Source organism: Pan troglodytes, chromosome 14 (genome assembly GCF_028858775.2).
Source record: "Pan troglodytes isolate AG18354 chromosome 14, NHGRI_mPanTro3-v2.0_pri, whole genome shotgun sequence".
NCBI classification, from domain to species: domain Eukaryota; kingdom Metazoa; phylum Chordata; class Mammalia; order Primates; family Hominidae; genus Pan; species Pan troglodytes.
In genome coordinates, this window is record NC_072412.2 from 34,237,918 (window position 1) to 34,262,392 (window position 24,475).

Below are 24,475 nucleotides of genomic sequence, written 5' to 3' on the forward strand. Positions count from 1 at the left end.
CTATTCAAGCAATAAGTATCATTTCTCTTAAGTTTTCTAAGTAGTACCCCCTTATTTCCACTCTCACTTTCTAAGGTGTCACTTACCCGTGGTCAACTGCAGTTCAAAAATAGCATGAAATAAACCATTTATAACTTTCTAAATTGTGTGCTGTTCTGAGGAGAGTGATGAAATCTCATGCTGTCCCTCTTCATCAAGCCCTGGACATGAATCCTCCTTTTGTTCCGCTTTTTCATGCTGTATACACTGTCTCTCCATTAGTTATTTAGTAGCTATCTCAGTTCTCGGACTGAAAATCGTATTTATTATCCACTAGGGGTCTTGGAACTATCGCGTCAGGATAAGGAGGGAGTACTGTAGTTGTTTCTTTGCTATCTTTTCACTTAGACTTTTTTTTTTTTTTGAGACAGTGTCTCACTCTGTCTCCCACAGTGGAGTGCAGTGGCACGATCTTGGCTCACTGCAACCCCCATCTCCTGAGTTTGATCAAGCGATTCTCCTGCCTCAGCCTCCCGAGTGGCTGGGATCACAGGCGCGCACCACCATGCCTGGCTAAAGATTTTTTTTTTTGAGATGGAGTCTCGCTTTGTCACCCAGGCTGGAGTGCACTGGCTCAATCTCGGCTCACTGCAAGCTCCGCCTCCCGGGTTCACGCCATTCTCCTGCTTCAGCCTCCCAGGTAGCTGGAACTACAGGCGCCCACCACCATGCCCGGCTAATTTTTTGTATTTTTAGTAGAGACAGGGTTTCACCGTATTAGCCAGGATGGTCTTGAACTCCTGGCCTCAAGTGATCTGCCCGCCTTGGACTCTCAACGTGCTGGGATTACAGGCATGAACCACCGCGCCTGGCCTTAGACTGTATCTTGAAAGTCTTTTTTATTAAGATAAAAATCTTAATCTATATTTAGTATACATGAATTTACCTGTTAAGTTTTGTGTTATTTTTTAATTATGCAGTCAAAATTTTTATTTTGTGGTAATAGAAACATTATTTTGTGCTCTTTTTCCCTGCTCTTAATATATATTATTTAAAGTAGTTTTTCTGATCTACGCATAATATAAACAATAAAAATTAGATGGGTTTACTTTTTCCCATTTTGTGTCATTTATGTTGTTTTATGACCTCTTTTGCTTTAGTCAAAGCTGTGCTTTTATGATGAGTGCTGAATTTCTGATTATGATCTCACAGGAGTTTAGTTGTATTATGTGATTTCCTTTGAAAATTAAAGTGGGATTTCATGAATAAGCGTTTTTTTATAACAAATACCTATGTCTTTTATTAGCACTCTCTGACCTTTTCTTATCAGTTAGTTAACTCTATAATATTCAGCTGCTCTGAAAATGAAACTGTTGGAGAAGTAATAGAAGTGAGATCTCAACTAAGGGATAAACATATTTCCTTTGGAAAAAAATTGAGAAGATATTTTGAAGTAGTTTTAATTTTACCTCCAATTGTTTTACATTTGAAATATTATCAATTGATTAATGGATAAACAAAATGTGGTATATACATCAATTGAAGTTTAGTCACAAAAATAATCAAGTTCTAAAATATACGATATTTTATATATTACATGTCTTTATACATATTGTGTATATAACATGTCTTTTCTTTGAAACAAGTGTTGACCTTTCTTTAAGGATTAATGATTGAAAAGTGGTAGATTGTTAAGTAGATTGATCATTGGTAGCATTTCTTTATTAAGATGATTTTTTCCATAACATTATTAAGAACTTAAGGCTCTTTGGCTTATTTTTTTAAATGACAGAATACTCTTTTTCTGTATCTAGAGTATAATATTTGTTTAGAAGATGTATGATAAGCTACATTTAACATGAATTTGATAACATATGAAATGCCTTTGTAAGATTACTGTGTGTGACAGGATTTCTGTGAGGACTTACCCCATTAAATAATTTGCTTTCATTTGTTTGATGAGAATGTATCAGAAAATTCTAAAGTAAATATTCTTTTACTTAAAACTTAGCTTATAAGTAGAAATATTTGTAAAAGCCTTCAAATAAAAACATGTTAATATTTCAAATATTATAATGTCAATTTAGTGGATGCAAAATATTTCATTGTGGTTTTAATTTGCACTTTTCCTAGATTTCTAATAAGATTAGACATTTTCATATATAATTATAGAAAATTAATCTTTTATCTTCTTTGTTATTCATTTCCTTTACCAGTATTCCCTATGTCTCTTCATGATTCCCACCCCTAGTCAACCCATAATTCACTTTTTGGCTTTATGAATTGCTTATTCTAAATATTTCACATAAGTGAGATCATACAATATTTGTCTTTTTGTATTTGGTCCATTTTGCTTAGCATAATGTTTTCAGTGTGCATCCATGTTATAGCATATTTTAGAACTCCGTTCTTTTTTACAGCTAAATAATATTCCATTAGATGTATATACATTTTGCTTCTCCATTCATCAGTTGATATACATTTATGTTGTTTCTATCTTTTGGCTATTATGAATAAAGCTGCCATGAATGTTCATGTACTAGGTTATATGTGGACATATGTTCTTATTTCTGTTCAGTAGATACCTAGGAGTTAATTTGCTGGGTCCTATGTTTATTTGAGAAACTATTGATGTTTTTCAAAGTGACTCCAGCATTTTACATCCTACCAACCATATTTAAGAGTTCCATTTTTTCCACATCCTTACCAACTCTTGTTTTGTATGTCTTTTTGATTCTGACCCTCCTAGTGGGTGTGAAATGGCTTATCAATTTTAAATTTGCATTTTTGGGATGACTAGTGATGCTGAATATCTTTTCATATGCTTGTTGTCTATTTTCATGTGCTTATTTGCTATTTATTGATATATATTCTTTGAAGAAATATCTTTAGATCGTTTGCCCATTTAATAATTGTGATATGTGTCTTATTATTGATTTGTAGGAGATTTTTTTTAATATTCTGGATACTAGTCCCTTAATAGACGGATGATTAACAAATATATTTCTCCATTCTTTGGATCACATTAATTTGTATTTCCTTGATGACAATAAAGTTGAACATATATTTATTTTCCTTTGGGATATCTTCTTTTGTTAAATACCTCTTTAGAGTGCCAATTTTCATTTGGGTTGTCTGTCATTTTGCTACTGATTTGTGGAAATCATATTTGTATTTTGGATGTGATTACTTCATTGGATATACACTGCAAATTATCTCTCCTTCTTTGGTGTGACTTTTCACTCTCTTAATGGTGATTTTTGATAAACAAGTTACTAATTTTAATATAGGTTGAAATTTTCAGTTTCTTTTATGACTAGCCCATTTTAGACCCATATCCTGAAGCCATAAGATTATTCTGTTTCCTTCTTAAAATTTTGTTTTATCTTTCATATTTAGATCTATAATCTATCTGGAATTGAATTTTGTATATGGTATGAGGTATAAGGGTCAAGGTTCTTTTTTTCTATAATCTATCTAGAATTGAATTTTGTATATGGTATGAGGTATAAGGGTCAAGGTTCTTTTTTTCCCCCATGTATGTCATCTAGCTGGCCCAGTACCATTTTTTGAAAAGATGATTTCCCACTGCATTGCAGTCTAGTCTTTGCCATAAATCAGATGACCATGTATGACTGGGATTTTTTTTGTGTGTTTCAGACAGTACAACAGGATTTTAATTTGTATAGCTTTTTAGTACGGCCTGATATTTAAGAGTATGTCATCTAGCTTTACTGTTGTTCTTGAAGATTGCCTTGGCTGTTTTTGGGTCTTTGCATTTCCATATATATATATCAGCTTATCAACTTCCACCAAAAAACATGAGGATTTTTATCGTATTATATTGACATCTTTCCTATATTGAATCTTTCAGGTTATATACTTGGTATATTCTTTTATTAATTGAGATTTTCTTTTGTACTTTTCTGTATGGAACAGTTTCTGTCTTTTTGATGGATTTATTTCCAGGTATTTGATATTATTTGATGCCCTTAAAATTTTAATATTTTACACTTGATCTTACCCAAAAGGCCAAGAAGCAATTAAAAGTTTTGATTTTTGTTACTGGTACATAGAATTATAATTGATATTTATGTTGAACTTTTATATACCAGTCTTTCTGTTCCTCTATTAAATCTAGTCATTTGTAGATTTTTTTGGAAAAATTTTTGTAGACAATAATAACATTGGAGAATGATAGTTTTGTTTTTTTCCTTTCTAATTTTAGGTTTTTTTTCCTTGCCTTGTTATGCCACCTAAAAAGTGCCAGTACAGTGTTGGAATAAAAGTTGTGATAGTGGCCATCCCTGTCTTATTCCTGATCTCATGGGCAATGCTTTTAATAATTACACTAAGTATGATATTTTTAATAGATTACTTTGTGTGGATTTTTTAGTTAAATTAAGGAATTATCTATTTCTGGTTTCCTAAGAGTTTTCTTTATTATAAACAGGATTTTATATAACATCTTTTCTGCAGTATTTGAGATGATTAAGATGTTTCTTCATTTTTCTTAATTTAGTCAATTACATGGATTATTTTCCAGATTTTAAACCTTCCTTATATTCCTGGACTCTCGTTTACTCCTAAATCTACTCCTATTCCAACCTGGTTTTCATTCTTACATGTCCTTTAAGATGGCTCATGTCTTTGTCACCAGTGGCCTTCATAATCTGTCCTGTGATTATTTCTCAGTTCTTATCTTATTTGACCTGTGAATATTTCAGTTGAACATTCTTTCCTTCTTGAAATGCTTTCTTGCATTGTGTTTTGTGATGGCTTGCTTTTTTTTTTCTTACTTATTCTCTCTCATTAGTTCTGCTTCATCTTTCTAAATTCTGATGACTGTTCTGTCCCAGTGATTAATCCTGGAAAGCGTTTCACTTTTCCATCTACACAGTACCTTACTCTAATTGAGATTATCCACTTCTACAGCTTCCATGATCTTGTAAATACTAATTACTCTCAATTGTATCTCCTATTTTTAGTTCCACTTGGATTTCTGGTAATCTTCTTGACTAAATTATCCAAACTGATTTTTCTCTTAATTTTTCATCCTTCAGAGTTCTTTATCTTATTTAGTGGCATTACCATTCAACAAGTAGTTGAAACCAAAAAGTTAATTCTTTTTGACTCTACTTTTTTTGCACTCTAGATCCAAACTCAGGAAATTATGTTGTCTTACTGTCAAAATGTATCCAGAATCAATTACTACTTCCTCTTTACTTCTCAACTCCTTACCATGTCAGTTGATATCATCTTAGTTCAAACCATGATCATCCTTCACCATTGGTTACCTACAATCCATTTTTCACTTGCAGTTAGACTAGTTATCCTAAAATGTGCCAAATCTTATTCAAGTCTTCGTCCTTCTCATAATGAAGTCATAAGCCTTATACCTCACTTCATCTCTTCCCACTCTTCTTGCTTTCTCTATTTTAGGCAAAGGTCTTTTTGCCTTTTCCTTAAGAACTAAAATGGTAAACATTTACCCAAGGACTTTTGCATTTACTTCCCCAATTGTTTCCATCACTCTTTCTTCAGATACTCACAGACTTTGATTCTATGCTTCATTCAGGATTTTGCTTATATGATGCCTTATCACAGAAATATTCTCCGATCATTCTAAATAAATTAGTATTCCTTCCATAACCATCAGTGTTTACCTATGCTGCTAATTTTGCAGCACCATTCTGGCATGTTTTATATTTTTTACTAATTTTCTGCCTCCTTCTGCTAGAATGTAGGCTTTATGAAAGCAGGGGCAATGTATATATATTTTTGTCTCCCCTTATTGCTGTATCTTCAGCACCTAGAACAGTGCTTAGCTCAGTAAATGGTTGTTGAATTGAGTATATGAAAAGTCCTTGTATGCTTGTCTGATTACCTGCAAAGAGTAACTTTTTTACCTTTCTTGGAGGAGTGCTCACATTTTGTTATTTTTAAATAATCACTGGCAAGGTTAGTATTAATAGTATAGGTAATAGAAGTTTCATTTTTTAATTTCTTAACTAATAACAGGTTACTGGTTAACTGCCACTTAGCTTTTATATCTCCTTGTCATAGAAGATATCTTAGGAAGATAGTATATGAGAGGCCTTTTTATTAATAACAATTTTACTGTTCCACGAAAAAATTTTTAGGTGTTTTTGTTCTGTTTTGCCAAAATGTGATCTTGTGGGAAACTTAGAGGTTATCCAGCATATTCAATAGGATATTTTTGATTGTGGTTAGTAGAAAATTTGATTCAAAGTATCTTAAACATTAGGAAAATATACTAACTGATGTAACTGAAAGTCTAGTGTTAGATGGCATATCAGTTATATTCTTGGCAGGGAACAGATGGCATACTCAACCTAGGTTTTTGAGAAGACTTTAATGCAAGGGTATTTAAAAAGTTGTAAGAAGGGAGCTTGGCAAGATTTGAAGAGATGAGGGAAATAAGTGTTTAGCATAACCCAAAGAGAAAGTTATTGTAGCTATTAGGAGAAGGGTACCTGATGGGAGTGTGGTCTTCAAGAAAGGAGTATAGTGTTAAGTGTACTGAAGGGGTAAAATCTGGAAAATATATACCCAACTTCATTTTCTTTCTGTCCTTTAATTTCTTGCTAATGTCTTCAATTAGTCAAACCCAACTGGAAACCAGTAGGCAAGGGAGCATCCCAAGCATAAAAATAGGACAGGGAAGGTTGGAAAGGCAGCAAAAGGTTGGAAAAGCAGCAAACAGTAAGTTGTGTTTCAGGGCTGGGTTATCTAAGTCTCAATAATGTCATCAGAGACCCAGGTTTTATCTATATCTCTGCTGTACCAGCTACAGTGTTGATTTTATGCTAAAGCTGATACTCTTTGAGGTCACAAGGCTGCCAGAGAGAATTGGCGCTATAGACCTTCACATCCAGGTGAAGAAAGCGAGCTCATTTCTGTCAATTACTGAGCAAGATTCTTCTCTCCAATTTGATTGGTTAGCTTAGAGCTTGGCTAGCCTACCTTTGAACCAGTTGTTGCTATGAGAATGCTAAACTTTGATACTGAATCTCTGAGCTGATCATTGCCTGCCACCCTCCCCTCCACTCCCTACCAAAACAACAACACATGATTAATCTGATTGGATTAGGCTATTTGGAGCACAACCTTGGAGTCCTGGGAGGAGCAGAATGGATAATAGACTATAATGTACCTCTACAATTACAATAGTTTTACACAATTTATTGAATATATACTCATACACATTATATGTATATGTGTGTGTGTATATTATGCTTTCTACAATAAAAATGAACATTTCTGATAACCTGTTCTATTATGGGCTAATCTAAATGTTGGAACAATCTCTCTTTATTGAATAGAAGTTTCTCTTTGTAACCGCTAGTGCTCCTATTTGGTTTAGTTAATTCTGGAGTGGATGCTATAACGCAACTATTTGTATAACTTCTCAGATATTATTTCCAAATATGGTTAGCCATGTCACATATAGTACTTCTTAAAAATTATGTATTCTGCCACCACATGAAAGTAATATATAGATCAAATTCCAGAGCTTACATTTTCTGTAAGATTTAAATTGTATTTCCATCTAAAGGTTACAGATTTATAACTATAAGTTATCCAAGTATAGATCTCTTTCTAAAATAGCTTTACTTGAGAAAATGAAAACAAATACCAAAATATAAAAATATTTTAAAACCATTAATCAAAGGAAATACATTTAAAAGCAGAGTCAGAGATCTTCTTTCTTCTTTTCCCAGGCTGTGTTTTTTCCTACCTATTCTATGCTTACTGTTTTTGAATTTGACATTAATTCAGTTAAACATTTCCTGAGAAATTAGGGTAGGGATCAGGAGGATAAAAGATGAATAAGATAATATCCTTTCTTATATTAGGAAAGAGATTTTTTTTTACACTAACAATAATACAAGGAGGAAAGATAAGTACTACTAAGAGGTAAAGGTAACATGCTGTTGAAGAGAATATTCATTTATGCATTTATGTACTATTTACAATCCAAAATTGTAGGATTTTGAGTAGGTCAATAAAAAGACACAATTTTAGAAAAATATTTTCCAAAGAATAATTTTAGAATGCAAACCTGCTACCCAACAGCATTAATTGGTATGCGAAAACAATGGCCCCCTCTGCCTTTTTTTTTTAAAGTAATGTAGAAGGCCTTGTGATGCTTCTAGTATACCTTTTAATATCATGGTCCAAGTTCCAAACTTGTTTCTATATTATGAATTCATCAAGTGGATATGTTTATAATGGTCAGCCTGATTTTATAATACAGGTTAATGTTCTTTATGAGGACATGATGAATAATTTTTATGAGCTACAGTCTGGTCACCTAGCATGTTTATCTAGTAACAGGATCTGACTGTATTCTATTTTAGAGTTTTAAGTGTAAGAGTAGAATGTATCAGATCATGTTCTTGAAATCATTACTACTGAATAAAAATAGAATGTATAAGATAAGCTATGTGAAATTATAATTAGTGAAGGAGCTGGCTACAGTTTTAAATAACTAGTGATCTCTTATTTTAATTTCATCCCTTTACAAATATTTTTTAAAGTACTATATTATTTTCATTGATAGTCCTTTAAATATGATTACCCGATCTTTACTTTTTAAACTCAAATACTTGTTTTGGTTCCCCCCCTTTATTAACTCAGCTATTTATTTAGATCATTTCCACCATCTTCTGTAAAATTTTCATTGAAAATTATGTACTAAGGTTTGGTTTGAATTTTGTAGGCTATTGCTTATGTAGTAAGCACCATTGGTAATTTTGTCAGACACATAATTCTATTATATTAATACTAAATCATTTTTAACCTTATAATAATTTGAACCAATTAAGTGGCCCCCTTCTTAGTAAAACCTGTTAACCATCCTTCTACAAATGTTTTATCTGCCCCATAGTTTCTTCCATGAACTTAGTAACCTCTAACATGTTACATATTTTACCTTTTTATTTTATTTACTATGTGTTCCTGCCTTATCATCTCTTAGAATATGTTCTGTGAGGCAGAGTTTTTTTCTTCAATTTTGCTAGCTGCTTTTTTGACAGTGCCAGGGAGCATATTTGACTAATAGTGAGTAATCAACATGTATATTTTCTAAATGACTAAAAGTCTTGAGTTCTACCTTTAAGGTAAAGGAAATGTATGCAAGGGTGTTACAAACTGGGGGAGCAAGATGGTAAAGCAGGGAAGCAAATGTGTCCTGTGGGTGAAATTGGCCCACAGTAATATTCTGTAGGACTCAGCAAAGAGGTTAGTTTTGGTCCTCACCAATCTTTATTGTCTCCTACTCTAGTTTACACATTGTTGTTAGTTATTTGCAATCATTTTAGTTCGTGACCGTTTATGTAGAAGTGTGAAAATTCATGAAGTGCTTAAGTCAAATATATTGAGTTATCCTTATTATGAGCATGAAAAATGTAGCTAAATCATATGGGAGGTAAAATTGGTAAGACAATTTCATCCCTTTTAAACTTAGATTGTTTTAAACTGATATTCAGACTTCAGTTAGTGAAGAATAGTGAGGAAAGATGTGTTGTGTGATGTGTGCTTCAGGATTGAGTGATAGGTGATTCTTTACCCTATGACTGAAAGGATAGTGATACTACAAAATAGTATCACTAGATGAGGAAGAAAAGATTTATGTAGGAAGATAAATTTTTTGATATTTGAGTTTGAATTATCAGCTTTTATGAAGAGCATTTTTTTAATGTTATAGCATTTTTATCTGAAATTGTATTCTAGGATAGCATTGTCCAATTAAATTACAATTCAAGCCTCAGGTGCAATTTAATATTTTCTAGTAAAAAATACAGGTGGTATTAATTTTAATAACGTATTTAGCCTAGTATTTTATTTTGATAATATGCAAAATATTATTTCAACATCTCTTCAATAAGAAAATATGATTTTTAAAAATATTCTGAGCTGGAAAAACCCAGTTTTTTCATCCTTACAACACATCTCACTTTCAATTGCAATATTCCAGCAGCTCAATGGCCACATAGGGCTTCTGGCTACTGTATGAGATGGTGCAGCTTTAAGGTTTGGTTTCAATTTTGGAGAGTCTGTTGTTTAAATACCATTGGTAATAGGTACATGGTGATAGTAGTTGAAAATTCTTGAAGCGAGTGTTCAGCATAGACATAGTGTTATATGAAGCTGTGAAAGCGTACTATATCATCCAAGGATAGGGTATTTATGGAGAAGAGAAGGCCAAGGAGATAATATTTTAAGCAGTATTTTACATATTTTTAAGCAGTATTTTTACATATTTTAAACACTGTCACTTTTTATTTCTATGTCTAAGATCTCTTCTTGTATGTCAATTTCTACAAAAAATGAAATGAAGCCATTATTTATAACATTTCATTTCTTTAGCTAATAGTAGAATTATTTAACTTGAATTATTTATCTGTAATTGTCTTAGATCAGGCTTCAAATAACAAGCTATCACTCAAAGAAATAGCTGAAATTTTAGATCTCTTAAAGTTATATTTTAATAGCAAAGAAAACAAATGTTTATTTCATATTTATTAGGGATAGCATATGAAAAATTCATGTGTCCTTATGCTAAATCAGAAATTATACAATTTGATATTCTGGATGTTTCAAGCTAGAATTTCTGTTTTCTTTCTTAGTCATCAAGAGTTCATATAACTAGAGCTGTCCTGGAGCAATTTTTATCTTTTGCAAAATACCTTGATGGTTTATCTCATGGAGCACCTTTGCTGAAGCAGCTTTGTGATCACATTTTATTTAACCCAGCCATCTGGATACATACACCTGCAAAGGTATGAATTTTATACTTATTCAGTTTGATTTAGTGTAATGTTATACATTATAGTTGCTGGATCTATAGTATTCAGTGGAAAACATTTGAACATTTTAGCTTATTTTATAGTTAATCTGTGGCAATTGTGTTAGGCAGTATCAGGAGATCAAAATATTTATAAGTAGTAAAATAAATGAAACAATAGGTAAAAAAGAATCTTTGTGTAACACTGCATTCTAACATCTTTAGATGTGATACTTTTCAATGAAGAAAATTTGCTATACCAATTTTTGAAAGACTAGGAAAGAGAACAGATAACTAATTGTATTATGACTGTAATCATTTTGCTGGAAAATTGCTTTCATTTTGAAGGTAGAATTTATATCATGACATGTAAATAATACTAATTTAAAAATAAATATATACATGAATTAAATATTTTCCAGATAATAACAGAAAATTCTTATTGTTTTATATACAAGGATTTAGTCCTAGTTGAAATCAATAATGAGGGATATTTTGATTTTGAGCCATCTTTTACAGTTTAAAAATATCTCACCGAGTTATTAATTATTGCCTAAGCCCAAATCTGAATTTTGACAACTCTTTTAAGCAAGATGTCTGACATGCCATCTCTATGCTCACATGGTCAGATTGTGAAAGCAAACTATATGTTATGGCCATAGGTGAGGAGAATTTGAAATTGCATGAACTTTTAGGATATATGACAAAAATATATATGTTTTCAGATATGCTTTAGCTGACTGATGTTCTATTGCTATGAAGAAATTTTTACATTGAAAGCTACTGAAATGTACTTTAAGAGCTTTAGTTGACTTTTAAAATATTTTAATCTTTTTATCAGATTAATTTCAATAAATTATTAAATCATTTTAAAATTATTTAATTGCCACAGCTGTTGGACTACCTCTATTATGAGTTTATTAGAATATGTTAATTGCAGATTATATATTTTTTAAATATAAATAATATTGAAGAAGAAAGTTATTTTTAACCTCGTAATAAATGGTCATTTCTTGGTCTTTACTAATTCACATTTAAATTAAAACTGAATGTATATAATATGAGCACTTGAGGCATTTTAAATTCATTTTAATGATCTGTTAATATTCTGTATTAGGTTCAGCTTTCCCTATACACATATTTGTCTGCTGAATTTATTGGAACTGCTACCATCTACACCACCATACGCAGAGTAGGAACAGTATTACAGCTAATGCACACCTTAAAATATTACTACTGGGTTATTAATCCTGCTGACAGTAGTGGCATTACACCTAAAGGATTAGGTATGTATACCACTTCCACTGTATTTACATTTGCCTATGATTATTCTGTATTCTGAGTACTGTTAAAGTGAGCAGTGTACATGACTATGAAATCACTGAAATGTTTTCTTTCTTATATAGCAGACTGGCATATTGAGAATTGTTTGTGGTAAAGAAGTTTAGGGCTTTTCAATATTAAATTATTTTGGAATAAAATCAGTTAAAAAGCAACAATAGTCTTTATTTTAGCCTGTATGCTTTTTTTTCATTCAGGAAGATACATTCATAATATTAAAAACAGATAAATGATATTGGTTATAACTGGTGTGTTCTAGTACATCAGTTGCTTTCAACATTTTCAGATTGTTAATTTTTTATATTTTATTCCAAATTTATCCTTTGTTCTGACTATAATGGAAACTAATTCTTCACTGTGATTTCTTTTTTTTTTGAAAATATAGCCAGTTTTTCTAATTATACAAAAAATATAGAAAATAAAATAATACAGAAGAAAAAATATATTTATGACCCAAACCCCAAGAATAATTACTGATATGATTTTGGCATGTTTTCTTCCAGTGTTTCTCATTGCATACATATATAAAAATATTTAAACTTTTTAATTATAGATTGAGATTTTCTCAATTTTTCTATGTTGTTCTTTTCTCAGCTCAATGTAGTAATGTAAGGGGATGTACCATTTACATCATTTCTAAAGTTTTGATTCTGTAAATGTTAGAGCATTCTCTCATTTATATATGTGTTTACCTCCATCTCTGATTTGTTTAAAATTACTGAGAAAGGGGCTAATGACAAATATTTTAAATTTTTTTCAGGAATGTCATATTATTTTACAGTTTTACCAGTAGTATGTTAGAGTACTTCCTTTTGCGTGCTCACAATAGCATTGAATATTATAGTTTTATAATAATCCCGTTGATAAGGAAAAATAACACTTTCCTTTTTTTTTTTTTTTTTTTGAGACAGAGTCTTGCTCTGTCACCCAGGCTGGAGTGCAGTGGTGCTATCTCAGCTCACTGCAAGCTCTGCCTCCTGGATTCATGCCGTTCTCCTGCCTCAGCCTCCCGAGTAGCTGGGACTACAGGTGCCTGCCAGCACGCCCGGCTAATTTTTTTGTATTTTTAGTGGAGACAGGGTTTCACCGTGTTAGCCAGGATGGTGTTGATCTCCTGACCTCGTGATACACCTGACTCGGCCTCCCATTTTACTATTCTAATATTTATATAAGCTTACTTTTATTTCTTTTTATTAATGGGGCTTTAGAAGTTATTTATACTCAGATCTGTTGTTTTGTCCTTTTATGGCTTCTTCCATTGCTTTTAAGTTAGTAATGCCTAAAATTTATTGGATTTTTCTGCCAAGCACTCTACATGTTAATTTGTTTAATAATACATATAATGTAATTATAGATAAATAGACATATTCATATACATACATAAGACTGCATCTATATATAACTTTGTTTTTGATATTATCCTCATTTTAAAGATTAGGAAACTGAAAGTTGATACAAACCGAACAGCACCAAAATTTGAATCATATCCATCTGACTCAGAGACCTAGTTCTTAAATGCTACACTATGATAGAGTTTTCTCTAGTCTAAACAAATTATATATTCACACATAATTTCTGCCTTAAAATATTAATTTCTAATTTACAGAAAAGTTACAAAGTTGCAAGCATTGCACAAAGAATTCTCATATGTCCCTCACCAGATTCTCAATATTTTACATCTTATCACTTTAGCCTTTACTATTCTCTCATGCTCTCTTTTTATGTATATATAAACACACCTACAGATATATACACATTTTTTTCTGATTCAATTGATAATAAATTGTAGACATGATACTCTGTCACCTCTAAATACTTTATTGTGTATTTCCTGAAAGGTAAAGGCACTTTGTTAAATAACCAGAGGACACCCATTAATATCAGGAAGTTAGCATTAATATGATACTATCATCTAATTCAGAGACCCCATTCAAATTTCACTAATTACACTAATAATGTCCTTTCTAGGAAAAAGAAATTTATTTTGCCCTAAGTCTGTTGAGGATCGTATGTTGTGCTTAGTTGCATTCTTACTTTTAATGTTCTTCAATGTAGGATAGTTTTTTAGTATTTCCTTGTCTTTCAGGACCTTGACATTTTTGAATAATACAGACCAGTTATTTTTTTGAATAACCTTAAATTTGAATTTTCTGTTTGTTCATGATAATTCAGGTTTTTTCATTTTTACAAGAAATAACACAGAAGTCATATTGTATCTGTCTCCTTGTATCACGTCAAGGAGGCACATGATGTTGAGTTGTCCTTTTACAAGTGATGTTAACTTTAAACATTTGATTAAGGTATTATCTTCCAGGTTTCTTCATTACAAAATCACTCCTTTCTCTTTGGTAATTAATAAGTATTTGGTGGAGAAATACATTGAAACTATATAAATAGCCTGTTCTTCAACAAAGTTTCATCTACTTGTTTTAGTTTGTTGATGATTCTTACTAGATTATCTTTATTGTGATGACTGACAAATGATATTTTCTAAGACATTAATTAAGTTGGCATATCTACTGTAAGGAAGAACTTGTTTTACTCCTCCTCTCATCTATCTATCTATCTATCTATCTATCTATCTATCCATCCATCCATCTATCTATCTGTCTATCTATCATCTTTTATATCAGTATGGACTCATGTATTCAATGTGTTATATCAACAGTTAGCATACTTTCTTTGCAAAGGGCCAGATAGTGTTTTAGGCTTACGGAGCCATAAGGTCTCTGTTGCACATAGTCAGCTCTGACATTGTATTGCAGAAATAACCACAGACAGTATGCAAACGAATAGGTGTGGCTTGTTCTAGTGAAACTTACAAAAACAAGTGGCCTGATGGATTTAGTCCTAGGGCTGTGGTTTGTCTGTCTCCTGGGTTGTATCATTATTTCGATGCTCAAGATTTGGCCAGTAGGACCCTTCACATGGATTATGGGACAAATGCCCATAAGTTTTTAATACTATTTTACTTTCTGAAACAAGATGTTTCTGACTTGTCCTACACTTTCCTTATCCCGCCCTGAAATTAGCCATTTTTCCAGGAAGCCCTGGTTTGTTTGGTGGATATGGTTTTTAGAAACCAAGATGTGGATGTGAGGTGTGCTTCTTGGTTTTTGAATGTCATTGCTTCTACGTACTTTTAGTGGACAGATCTAGGAAACGATGTTTATATCTATGTATATAGGTACATCTCAACTAATTTATCTATATTAAAACCATGAGTTCACAGCAGTACCTTCAATTCCAGTCCAAAGCCACATGGCTCAACCTAGCCTCAAACTTTTTAAATTTGCCGCTTTCTTCTTCAATAGTGAGAAATCTTGCTCCTATTGTCTTTAATATATTTATATATTTTCTTATTCTACATTATAAAACCAATGTTTTGATACACACGGCATAACCTTCTCAGCTTTAACATTGCTAGTCATCTGTAACCATACCCTCAGATTTGACTCTGAATGGCCCTTGTTGTCTCCTCAGCCCCAGTTGTTTCTTTGGCACTGCCACCCTCCTGACCTCTACTGTCTCCTTGGCCCTGACCCTGAAAGTCCTTCCAGACTCACTTGCCTCTGGCTCTGTAAGACCCTGGGTATCACCAGGGCCTCTGCTCCCTCCATAGAATCCTTGCCCCTGAGGCCTCACTGGCTCTAGCTACATCAAAGAGAAGGAAAGGAAGAGTACCAGTACATATATTTTAAATGAAAATGACAGGAAAGTGGAATCAGCATTTATTTTCCTTTATCATTTAAATTATTATTTTACTTTAACATTTTAATACTTTGAAATTAATTTTGTTATATAGTAGAATGTAAGGTTCTGACTTGAAGTCTATAGTTTTCTAAATGACAGCATTTTTCAATACCATTTTAAACAAATGCTTTCTTTTAAGGACACTCTAAAGATAATTTGCACTACACTAGCTTTCGTAGAACTATTCATGTGTAGGCACTCACCTTGAGAAGTAGGATATTTTTGCTTTAACAGTAACTTAACACTTTTGTCTCTTAAATTATTATTATATATAGTTAAGTGTAAAAGCATTGAGATATAGTAAAAATATTATAGGTCAGGTAATACATATTTATGGTAGCAAGTGAAATAATACAAAGGTTTATAAATAAAATGTTACTACTCTCCCAGGTAGCCAATGTTACCAGTCTTGTATATATTTCTACTGCTTCTTCTCTGCTCATACAAACATGAGCTTACTCATGCATACATATAGGTGTTTCAAAGCTTTATTTTGAATACATCATGAACACAAAGTGGTATAATTACATATATCAATGTAATATATAAACAAGTTATAATTATAAATATAAATATAAAATGAACCTCATTTAAATATCACTAAGCCTAAGAAACAGAACATTACCAATGAGCCTGAATATTCTCATGTGTGTTCACACCTCTTTTCTACTCCCTGTCATAGAAATAACTCCGTCCCAAATTTTACGTTATTTCTTTTCTTTACTTGGGTGCTTATTATTTTTTACTATGTTTTACTCTTTTGCTATTTATGTATGTATTACTGATTTATTGTTTAGCTTCTATATTTTACATAAATAGTATTATTTGGGGATTTGTTTCTTCATTCAATTTTATATTTGTTAGATAAATCCGTTTGTATTTTATTTTGCAGAAATGGATTTATATCATACACAAAGCACACAAATATGTATATATTTCTTTGCAACGTGCTGTTTGTATTATGCAGTATACAATAAAAGTAATTATTGCTAACATTTGAGTGCTTGTGATTAAAATGGGCCTGGTACTAGTCTAATTCCTTTACATATGTTGATCTATTTAATCCTCACAAGACGTCCTATGACAAGCGGTATTATTATTCTTACCCTAACAGTAAAGAAGAAAACAAACCTAAGGCACAGAGATGTTATAAAACTGGTCCAATTTTATTAATTGGTAGCAGAAATAGAAGAATAAGGAAATTATTACTAAGACGGTATCTGTCTGTTATTGAATGGAGTGTGGGTGTGATCAGGAAAAGGAATGTGGTACGGAGCTGAGGTCTGGAGCATGGTGAGGGCTTTGGCATGCAGGGCAGGATGGGACCACAATCAGTTGTTAGATATTCAGGAATTTTATGAGCAGCTTGTTAAATCATTGGTAGCTTGAACTTGAAATCAGATTATTATTAATATGATAGAAATCAGAAGTACATAAATGCTCAAAATCAGGACCTCATCCCTCCACTCTGCAGATAATTCCTTTACCAGCATACCAATGGTTGACGGGTTTCCCTGTCAGGCTACTGTCAGTGTTCAATTTCTTGACCAAAGAAGTGTTATACAGGTGTTCATTTCATGATAATTCGTTAAGTTGTTCGTGTATGTTTTCTGTACATTGGCAATATTTTACAATGAAAAGTTTTTTTAAAGTAATACCAAGTGTCAATAGGAGGGGAAGAGTACTTTGTGCATCTTGGTGGCAGTGGGGCAATAAAAGGTGGAGAGCAGTCTGGGAAATAGGGAAGATATTTCTTTTATTATAATAGGCGGGATGGATTTTTTGGATAATAACTTGCTTGCAGATATAATAATCTTCATGTAAATATTAAGTGAATAAGCAGATGCTATACATTATACATGAAGGGATTATGCTTTTAAAACTTGTAAAGCAGTAGATAAATACTGGTTGCTATAAGAAAGGCTTAATGTTACAGGATTTTTATGAATCTAGCTTCATTTTTTAAAAGTATTCTGTATTGTATATTATGCATATTAGAATATATTATATTTTCATTTTTATTAGTAATTAAATATTTTGAAATTACTTTAAAATTTGTACATTATGATAGAACTGATATGTACATTTTAATATTTTATACTCATTTTCACTTATTGACACAGCATAAATGCCCACTATAATATGTATTTTCTGTATACAAGTGACATAGAAGAAATCGGCTGCAAAACAAATAATTGCAATAAAACAGAGTGTCATTTTTTCTGTGCTTTGTTAAATAATGTGTGGGGTGAAAATGGAGAGAGTCCTTAAATGAAGACAAGTTTAATTGAGAATGGAAGACATATTGGGAAACCTATTAATGTAATAAAAACAGAAAAAAAAAGCATTAATATAAATACTTGGGGATTATACATTTATAAATGGATATTAATGTATAACAACTTTTTAAAAAGTTCTTTTTTCCACAAAATCAGACATTCAGTAAATAATTTGAAATTGTCAAAAATTTGAAAGTTAATTTTTGGATACTCATATTATTAAAATTTTATAGCATTAATATAAATATTGTAATTTTAATAAAGATAATTATTCAAGAATGCCATAGTATCCCAACATAATTGCATTTAGCTTATTTAATATCTTGTATTTTTTATTTTTACTTTTTTTTCTGTTTTGTTCTAGATGGTCCCCGGCCATCACAAAAAGAAATTATATCACTGAGGGCATTTATGCTACTTTTTCTGAAACAGCTGATACTAAAGGTAAAATAATTTTATATAATTTAAAATTATAGTATATTAGGTAGAAAGGAATTTCTGGCATGTTTTAAAATTATTATTGTTAAATTAGTAATAGCTACCTTTAATTCATGAATTGCTTTCAAAATTCTGCACATCTTAGTATTCACTTTTATTGAACTTAACTAACTTCTGATTAAATGCTCTCTGAAATATTCCCTATTAAGGGATGTGACAGAAATGGACAAGGAACATATGAATAAGAATTGAGCCCTTATTCTTATAGTAATTGACCATTATTCTAGAAAATGATCTGTGTGCCAGTTTAAGAAGGCTTACATAATGTATTTTATTGTAGTAGAATTTTTTAAATGTTAAGATGAAACCAAAGTGAAAATAAATATAAATTGTGAGATAGTACACAAAAATTGATACTGTATAGTCTTGCATTTATATTGTTTTAAGGAAAGAGTAAGTGATTAGAAAATAGTCATAAGAATACTTAGGCGGTCAAAATATGCTAACTTTTTATAGTGAATGTCAATCAAATACTAATGACTTTTAAAAATTGATATAATTTTCTAAATATTTACTTAACTTGAAATAATGCAGTCTATAAATTGTGAAATGTGTGGGGATTTTAATTAAAATATCACTGCATTAAACTAACTCTTATTTTCTTTTAAAATGATTATTTTGACATCTTTTTAAATTAAAATTTTAATTTTAGATGTAAAGTAATAAAATATTTTTTAAAAATTAGGATCGAGGGGTCAAGGAAGATGAACTTCAGAGTATATTAAATTACCTACTTACGATGCATGAGGTAGGACATGTTATGGGCCTTTTATTTTAATTATTTAAGCCAATCTTTAGAGTAAAATTTTAAATCAACATTGGTGATTTATGCAGGATGAAAATATTCATGATGTGCTACAGTTACTGGTGGCTTTAATGTCGGAACACCCAGCCTCAATGATACCAGCATTTGATCAAAGAAATGGAATAAGGTATGATTATAATATTAGTATTACTATTAGACTTTAATGGAGCACAGTTGTTCCTCCTAGAATAACTGCTATTCTGTGAATATTTGAATAAATATAGCAAAGTCTTCCACATAAGAGAATAAATGGAGAATGCTGCTATTGATCCTCGAATACTCAGGAAACTGATGAAGTATATAAACAGTAGTCTCAGGAATCAAGAAGAGTAATTAAATTGTATTTGCTATAGTAAGGACATTACAAATTGTGAATAGAGCTTTTTTTTTTTTTCCAAGAAGACACGAAGAAGCAAGGCACATTTTACCGAAAGAGGATACAATGAAATTTTATGATATGAGGCCCGAGAGAGATTATAGCCAGATTTGGAAGGTTCATAGAATGGTAATAACTTTAGTGGTTTTTTTTTTTTTTTCAGCTGGTGATGAAAATTAAAGAATTTTGAGTAGGGGAGATGTTGTGCTCAGATTGCTATTTTGTTAGATTTACAATCACCAGTGTGAAACATTAGTTGAAGGACAAACTGATGTAGCAATATCAGCAGGGAGATTATTTTATTCATCAGTATTAAAGATGATGACTTGAGACAGTGACAGTGCAGTGGAAATACTAGAGATGAAAGATGTTTTGGAATAACAGGCCAAAGCCAAAAGAAACTGAAAACCAACTTTTGTTGTGGCAATTGAAATGTAACTTGGTAGATAGGTGAAATATAATTTCTTAATTAGTATTTTTATGAACTTAACCCTATAATTTAGCTTTTTAAGGAATTCTTCGTTTTTATTTTTCAGGAGTTTTAATTAGTGGGATGAGCAGGATATCGAGGTTATGCCATGTATAACTCAGTGAATTTCCACAGTTTTATTGTGAAAAAGAGTTTGGAAATAATATATCAGCGACTGTCAAGGGCTTTTTTAAGTGCCTTTTTTACTTGGCCATTTATATCAATGAATAACAACTTTCTAGACTTGAAGAACTCCTTTTCAAATTAGAGATCAATCACTATCTCTATATGCATATCTCAGTTGTGATATGAGTATTACCTTTGAGTTTATAATTCATAGGGCTGCCAATCTATTTGAAGAAGATTATACATTTAGTGATTAACAACTGTTATAATTTTTTTTTCTTTTTGAGACAGAGTCTTGCTCTGTCGCCCAGGCTGGAGTGCAGTGTGCAGTGGCGCAATCTCAGCTCACTGCAAGCTCCACTTCCCGGGTTCACGCCATTCTCCTGCCTCAGCCTCCTGAGTAGCTGGGACTACAGGCACCCGCCACAATGCCCGGCTAATTTTTTGTATTTTGTTTTAGTAGAGACGGGGTTTCACCATGTTAGCCAGGATGGTCTCCATCTCCTGACCTTGTGATCCGCCTGCCTTGGCCTCCCAAAGTGCTGGGATTACAGGCGTAAGCCACCGTGCCCAGCCTATAATTTTTTACTCTAGAGTTTGAACTATATGAAACCGTTGATACTTAACTGATTTTACCAAATAATGGCAATTTCATATAGCTCAATCTAATAATGTAGTACAATTACACTCACTCTTCTGAACTTATATTTAGATTGAATAATTAGTGTCCTTATCCTTAGATTTTGCTTTGTTTATTATGTTACCTGATAAATTTAGTGAATCAGTTGAAGATATCCACCTTACTCTTGTAGAAGATACCAAACTTAGATTGTCTAATATGATGAAATGCAGAAATATAATTGTATTATTTTGACACATCGGAAATATGATCCTACAATTGAGAGTGCTATTTGGTAAGATCTTTAGGATTTACATGTATTTTAAATGTATGGTACGAAAGAACTAATTAAGCACAACAGATTAAAAGGCCTTGTGCTCATGGCTGACCATGAGCAGAACATGTCAGATTGTTACCCGTATGTTAAAAACAATCACACAGATTAAAAAACGGCCTTTCCTTGACACTTCAGCTTTTCTACTTCAAAAATGTGGAGAAAGCTGGTTCAGAATAGTATAAAAGATGAAAAAAATAGGTTTATTAGATAGAAAATATTGAAAGTGGCTAACGCATTTATATGTCTGTATTCTAGAAAATAGCCATTAAAGGCTAACAGTTGTATATGAAGTATTTTGGGAGGAAAATTCTGGTCTGTTGTAATTCATACAGTTGAATTCAGTATAACAGTTGAACAAAAAGAATGAACTCAGTTTAATTCTGATGGTATGCTAATTGGGCTTAAGGAAGCCCTTGTAATAACAGAACACTGAAGTAAGCAGCTAAAAATTTGATGTTTTTATATCTGGAAAATTTCAAAGAAAGGAATGGACAGCTACCTGTCTTATATAGCTTAGACCATTTGCTTACTGAATATAGTGAGCTTAAGCAGGTGAATTAGGATTATTGTTATTTAGTAATAATGTATATTACAAGTAAACATTAATTAACAAAGTAAATTTCTTATTCATACTGTATCACATCCCTAGGTATGTAGATGTGTGATGGCCCTAGACATTTTCATGTTTCAACATTAGTCATAATTTCTCTTGACCCAGGGTGGGGTCTAATACCTTTTTTCCTGCTACTCGAAGTTATTCCTAGAGAGTAGAAATTCTGTGAGAACTTCCAGTTCTATATTTGAGTGTAGCCACATTTTTAGACTGTGAGGGTTTTTTTTAAATTTTTTAATTTTTTTTTAGACAGAGTCTCGCTCTGTTGTCTAGGCTGGAGTGCAGTGGTACCATCTCAGCTTACGGCAGCCTCCACCTCCTGGGTTCAAGCAATTCTCATGCCTTAGCCTCCCAAGTAGCCGGCACTACAGGCATGTGCCACCACACCTGACTAATTTTTTTTGTATTTTGGTAGAGACAGGGTTTCACCATGTTGCCCAGGCTGCTCTTGAACTTCTGCGCTCAGGCAGTCTGCCCACCTTGACCTCCTAAAGTGTTAGGATTACAGGCATGAGCCACCATGCCTGGCCCAGACTGTGAGCTTTTACTTTGGTTCTCCAGACTATTTTTGCTGTTTAGTGTTGCTTCTTATGATTTCTTGAATGTGTTTTTTTTTTTGACATGTCTGACTTTGCTATTCTCAGACTTGTCTTTTTTCATTACTGATCTTGGTTCCTAAAAGTTTTGAAAATGGATTTCAGTGTAAACCCATACATATTTATGAATGTGGGATTTGAAAAAAAAATCTTCCAAAGGAAATAATCACTTTTCTCATAGTTTATTCTTTAATAGATGAAATGCAAAGCATAAAAGAAAAAAAGAGAAAAAGAAGCAGTATCAATAACATCTTTTCTTTTTTAATAGTATAAGCTCTTGGCAAAACTAAAAATAATGACTTTAACTTTAAGCTATTTGTTCCCCTTTGTATCACTGAAACTATGAAAATTATATTGCATCTTTTACTAGATTCTCTTGTTCAGCTGAGTACTTTACCTCAAAATATGCCATGGCATTTTATTTTTTCAGAAACATATTTAATAAAATAAAGCACACGATAATGTTACAGCCCCTAAAGAACCTTTTTGTATTCTAGAATTTGTTGCCAGTGTATATAGTTGTCATTGTCCCTTCTACTTTATGGAAACAAATTACTTTTTTTAATAGAAAAATATGGAATAAAATTTCTAAACACTTACAAATGTTATAATGAATATGGCCCTACTTTTATATAGTACTTGAAGTGATTGTATAGGTTAAGTTGTATATTAGTGGAGGCTGTTTTGCTCCAAGTAACAGAAAACCTCTAAAGCTTTTAAAGTAAAAACTGAACAATATACTTGTTAAAAAAAACCTTACCAAAGGATTATAAATCATGCTGCTATAAAGACACATGCACACGTATGTTTATTGCGGCACTATTCACAATAGCAAAGACTTGGAACCAAGCCAAATGTCCAACAATGACAGACTGGATTAAGAAAATGTGGCACATATACACCATGGAATACTATGCAGCCATAAAAAATGATGAGTTCATGTCCTTTGTAGGGACATGGATGAAGCTGGAAACCATCATTCTCAGCAAACTACCGCTAGGACAAAAAACCAAACACCACATGTTCTCACTCATAGGTGGGAATTGAACAATAAGAACAGTTGGACACAGGAAGGGGAACATCACACACTGGGGCCTGTTGTGGGGTCGGGGGACGGGGGAGGGATAGCATTAGGAGATATACCTAATGTAAATGATGAGTTAAGGGGTGCAGCACACCAACATGGCACATGTATACATACGTAACAAACCTGCACGTTGTACACATGTACCCTAGAACTTAAAGTATATAAAAAAAAAAATCTTAGAGTAGGAACCAGGAATTGTAGGGCTATTAGGAAACAAGTTTGCTTTATCTACTGCTTTCTGTAAGCTGTTTAATCCTTCCTTCTGTATGTTGACTAGCCTTTCTGAACAGAAACAAAACATTACTGTTCTAGTTTCTGTTTTAAACAGTTTTTGAATTCAGGAGCCCAGCAAAGAGGAGATATTGTTTCTTAGACCTCATTCCAAATTCTCAAAAAGGAGAAATAACTAGGCAGGTGCCTAACTATCATCTAATTAGTTATACCAAGAAAACAGGATTAGGGTGCAGGTGGCTCATGCCTGTAATTCCAGCACTTTGGGAGGCCAAGGTGGTCGAATCGTTTAAACTCAGGAATTCCAGACTAGCCTGGGCAATTTGGCAAAACCTCACCTCTATGTTAAAATTAAGAAAAAAATTTTTTAAAAAGAAAATAGGGTTATCAAGTTTAAATGTTGGGGCCAATTCTTAGAGAGAAGAGATGTGGCCTAACTAAGCATGTGTTAGTATGTTGGGAGGCAGTACTTATGAACACCAGTCACATTGCCCTTTTGAGTGTATGGCTGAAGCACTGTTTAAAGAAAAATTATTAAAGCATGCTAGTTTTT

At 32.2% G+C, this 24,475-nt stretch overlaps 1 protein-coding gene across 11 annotated transcripts in view; it reads left to right on the plus strand.

The window, feature by feature from the left end:
* The window catches only part of NBEA (neurobeachin), a 708,564-nt gene that overhangs the window by 157,236 nt on the left and 526,853 nt on the right, over window positions 1-24,475 (plus strand). For 10 of the 11 annotated variants that reach the window (XM_016925167.4, XM_054664886.2, XM_054664889.2 and 7 more), the window contains 5 exons: window positions 10,635-10,787; window positions 11,910-12,078; window positions 18,530-18,609; window positions 19,349-19,411; window positions 19,498-19,595. In XM_016925167.4, the coding sequence (XP_016780656.1) occupies window positions 10,635-10,787; window positions 11,910-12,078; window positions 18,530-18,609; window positions 19,349-19,411; window positions 19,498-19,595 (563 nt within the window). The remainder of the gene's footprint in view (window positions 1-10,634; window positions 10,788-11,909; window positions 12,079-18,529; window positions 18,610-19,348; window positions 19,412-19,497; window positions 19,596-24,475) is intronic. The other variant, XM_054664890.2, reaches the window with a different exon arrangement.